The 4,831-nt window shown below is 46.2% G+C and overlaps 1 protein-coding gene across 1 annotated transcript in view; it reads left to right on the forward strand.

Annotated features, from left to right (window-relative positions):
* Positions 1-4,215, forward strand: part of mboat2b (membrane bound O-acyltransferase domain containing 2b) — a gene marked incomplete at its 3' end in the record, with an annotated part of 49,062 nt that extends 44,847 nt beyond the window's left edge. The window contains exons 11-13 of the mRNA XM_079526393.1: positions 270-402; positions 1,866-2,017; positions 4,041-4,215. Of these exons, the coding sequence (XP_079382519.1) occupies positions 270-402; positions 1,866-2,017; positions 4,041-4,215 (460 nt within the window). The remainder of the gene's footprint in view (positions 1-269; positions 403-1,865; positions 2,018-4,040) is intronic.
* Between the last annotated feature and the right edge of the window lie 616 nt (positions 4,216-4,831).

Here is a 4,831-nt window from a genome sequence, read left to right on the forward strand (position 1 = left end):
CAAGGGGTCTAATGAAGTACTGTCACCTCGTAAACACATGAAAAACTGGAAAGAATACAAACAATATTGCACTCAGGTGTGCTTTACCCTTTCATTAATGCACGCGCGCGCACGCACACGCACACGCACACACACACACACACACACACACACACACACCATTTACACATTGCAGACGTGGTTAAAAACGCCTTAATGTCTTTACAAGGATTGTAATACAAATCTCCCTCTCTCTCTCTCTCTCTCTCTCTCTCTCTCTCTCTGGGCAGGGTGTGTTATGAGCGTTGCCCCTACCACCCCACGGCGGCCACCTTCATCCTGTCGGCCATGTGGCACGGAGCGTACCCGGGCTACTACCTGACCTTCCTGACCGGGACGGTCATCACACTGGCCGCACGCGCTGTACGTTCTGTCTGTCTGTCTGTCTGTCTGTCTGTCTGTCTGCCTGTCTGTCTGTCTGTCTGTCTGCCTGCCTGCCTGCCTGCCTGCCTGTCTACCTGCCTGTCTGTCTGTTTCTCAGTAATGGATGAAAAGTGTATACTCCCACACTACAGAATAATTCACTTGCAATATACGCATGCAATCATTGTAAGCAACCTGCAGTTTATACATGCTTGCCTTCCTGAACAGTCCTTCCTTACAGTTCCCACAAGGGGTATAGTAGTGCAGGTGATTGCAACAACCACTGATGCAGTGAAAAATGAAAACGGGGCCGCCAAATATTCTAAACGTTCTGCCATTCCGCCAATAATCCTATTGTTTGAGCCACACGTCCGAGTTTTTGCGGGATCAAACAAAGAACCACGTCACGTTGAATGATCCCAGTCCCCTATCGGCTCATACTAGGACATGACATCATAACTGACATTTAACCACTTGAACCCCGGCATCCTTGGGCATACCACGTCAAGTGGGGGGAAGGAACACTCACCAAACATTGGATTTGGAGATGGCATGCGACCGGGTTCCTCGGGAGGTATTCTCTTTTGGGTCTCTGTCTAGGTCGCCCTCAGACGAGCCCTCCACCGTCGCTTCCAGTCATACAGTTCTCCATACATCTGGCCAGCTCGTTGGTGGTTAGCGCTCCTGCGTCTTTCTAGAGTACATCTAGAAATATATGTTAAATATGTTAATGTGGGACGTCCGTCTCGACCTGAAAATATTGTTTTTTTTTTTAAATAAGAAAAAAGGTCATCTCTAAACACTAGGGGTGGGACGATATGGGTACCTCACGATACGATATATATCACGATATTAGGCCCTCGATAACGATAATATCACGATATTCGATATATTGCGATATATTGTATGACATTTCATCAACGATATATCATGATATCTGCAGCTACAAAATACTTGGAACTGAAAAACGCTATTTCCGTGCTCGGACACAGGGAGGGACACACACATAGCTGTCTATAGTGGTTGCACCACTCAAACACTAAATTAATACTCAATAAACTCCCCCTTTGCCTCATACCCTCATCATAATACCTCACAAACACCACCAACTGACCATTATCACTGGTGTCAGTGGACTTGTCCACTGCTGGGGAAATGCATTCTGCATTTTGTATTCCCACAAAGCTGTTTGGACAAATCACCATCCAGTAATTCAGTACTTCTGGTTGCTGTGGAATCTGAGAGTGGGATTTGCTTTATTTTAGCTATAATTTCCTCCTTTTCTAAACATGTTGTTCATCACTTCATTATGAACAACATTTTTTTTTTAAATATCGATATTTTAATAATGAATATCGATTATTTATCGCGGGAGGACGTATCGATATATATCGCCATATCGATATTTCAGCACACCCCTACTAAACACTGTTTCCTGTTTCCTTTGTGCACTTCCTGTGCAGGTGAGACACAACGTCAGGCCCTACTTCCTGCACTCTGCCACTCACAAGCTGCTGTATGACATCATGACGTGGGCGGCCACTCAGATCGCCATCTGCTACACCGTGGTGCCCTTTGTCCTGCTGTCCGTGGGCCCCTCCCTGCAGTTCTACAGGTACGTGGGCCCCTCCCCGCAGTTCTACAGGTCTGGGGTCATCAATATGTCTATATATGGGAAAATGTGTCCGTGGCAAAGACTTAGGGCTCTATTTTCGTCACTGCCGTTACCCGCGACGCTGCCCGCAAGTCAGCCGCTGCCCGAAAATTACGAGTATAGGAGCTTGCACTGTCCCTAAATTGTATTTTGGTCCAGCGTCACCCTCTATCCATTATGCCGACACCGGTATTTGCGCCTAGAGGTGTGGTCATGGGCGTGTTGGCACGCTTTCCCCTAAATGGCTATTTTGGACATTTGGGAAGGCGCATAGTGGAGTTTAAAAGCACCCCTAATGCCTATAAGTTTGGTATTGAGTGGCGCGCGCCACGCGCCTGCAATGGAGATGTCCGCAGTCAGGCTGCTTCATCTCTCCTTATTCTCCTACGCATCGCTGTGATTGTATTGTAATTTTCCTATAAGTGAGTGCCTGTCAATTCCTTGTGTCGATTGTGTTTATATAATTGTCTAGTCAAAGAAGTTATTTGACTTGTGCAAACTGACTGAACGAGCAAATGGATTCCATTTTTCCAGTGTCATCACCCCATAGCGGGCAACGGATAATGGATCTCTGAGGCTTCGTACACACCTACACAACAAATGTTCGGTCCGTGTGTGATGTTTGATTGCTGCTCCAATTCATTTTCAATGGGAGTCACATGGTTTTACCAAACATTTTTGTTTGATGAGGGGGGAGCAATCAGCAATCAAACACAAATGTTTGATCAAACCACACACACACACACACACACACACACACCCATGTCTCCCATTGGACAAGCATTGTGGTGGCCCAAAAAAACGACCAAACATTGCTTGATTGGTGTTTGGTACGTGTGAACTAGGCCATAACCCATTTTGGGCGGGAACCCCTTTTGGTGTTAGCATTATGTTATGCTTTAGCTATTGAAAAATAGCAGATCTAGAGCTTGTAGGTCTGCTATTTTTGAAAAATCGAAGAACGACTGACATAGAAACATAGCTTTTTCAGAAAACTGTCAGGATGTAGAAGACATTTTTAGAATCTGATCTCAGGTCAAAATGGGTTAAAGGCAATGGCATGTGGCACGGTGATTGGTTTAATTATTGTAACGCCCAAACCACACCTATGCATAATGTAACGGGTAGCGGAGGTGTTTTTCAATTATTTTGAAAAAACATTTTGGATCGTTCAAATAGCTGATCTACAAGCTCACAACTTGTTGATGTAGATCAGCTAGTTGAAGAATTTTAATAGGATTTTCAAAATAGGAGTTTAGTTTTAATTGGGCCCTTAGTCTTGTCTGTGGCAAATTTTAGATTTTCTTCTTTACACACCATTATAATGTTCTTATTTTGATCATAAGGCCCAAATACCTTTACCAAATACCAAATACCAAGCCGCACGCACGGAAACCTGTCAAGTCTCCAGGTTTTCTTCAGAATATGTATGACACTGACACTATGGGATATTAGGGGTCCGACTAGTACTTGTAGTTTTCAAATGTTGTATTTGCAAGGACCTCCTAAATTCAGAGCTCTGCAGCTGAATCTGTCAGCAACACCCGTTAAAACGCATAGAGTTGATTAAGCAATAAAACATTGTTTTTGAGGGGCGGCTGGGCGCTAGCCACTAGCTTTTGTTTTTGCCTCTAGTTGTTTTTGAGGGGCGCTAGCTGGTATCTCCTATACTAGCCATGGTTCACATGGCTGGTTCACAGTCATGTTTCAGGGCTACTCCTATACTAGCCATGGTTCACATGGCTGGTTCACAGTCATGTTTCAGGGCTACTCCTATACTAGCCATGGTTCACATGGCTGGTTCACAGTCATGTTTCAGGGCTACTCCTATACTACTAACATTAGCCCCACTAAAGGAGCTCACTCTGTAGCAGCTTCAGGGAGAGGTTCCATGGGCTGGACTCGAGAATCGTGACAGCCTTACTACCGTATCTACAGTATCTATGTGTATTCCTGAGAGTCCTTATGTGTGTGCTTTCCGCAGGTCGTGGTATTGCAGCATCCACGTGGGCTGCGTCCTATTGGCAGTGGCGCTGCCCGTCAAACCGCGACACCTCCGCGTTCAAGAGCAACGGAAGGGCGACCCCTCTCAGCCGGCGCAACACTGCCACATAGAGGACGCGGGCAGCAAGTACAGCCAGAAGACCAAGGCGTCATGAAAGCCGGGGGACGGATGGACGGACGCACAAACAGACAGACGGACACACGGACAGACAGACAGACTGACTGACTGTCCAGCCACTGTATTAAATCCACTTGTTGACGGAGAGAAAGGAGAGCGTTTGCGAGGCGATCGAACAAAACCGCCGCGCACAGCGGAGAAACGCGAAATGTCATGGACATTATGAACTGTATATTTGAGGAGGTGCGTGCAGCGCGCCAGAGGTTCAGTATTACACCCACGGGTGCTTCTCGACGGCGCGGAAGAGAAGCGCGAGGCAGTATTAACGCGAGAGAATCTGAGAAGGACGTTCCCGCCCCCCCAAAAAAAGCACAGATGGGGGAGCCTGGAACTCGTGCACTGCAAAGTCCTTGAGTGTTAATTTAACTCTGAGTACAAATGGGACAGGTCCATTTGGTCCATCACCTGGGTAAACAGAACATACCTTTTTATATATATTTTTTTTAGGTCGGGACAGGACATCCATTTCCTCCAATCAGAGAGAGAGAGAGAAATCTCATACAGGACTCGGGATAAACAAGTGAAAATTGAAGTAATGGAAGAAAAAAGAAGCACGCACGCACGCGCGCACACACACACACACACACACACAC

The sequence above is a fragment of the Electrona antarctica genome (genome assembly GCF_951216825.1).
Source record: "Electrona antarctica genome assembly, chromosome: 17".
In the NCBI taxonomy this organism is placed as follows: Eukaryota; Metazoa; Chordata; class Actinopteri; order Myctophiformes; family Myctophidae; genus Electrona; species Electrona antarctica.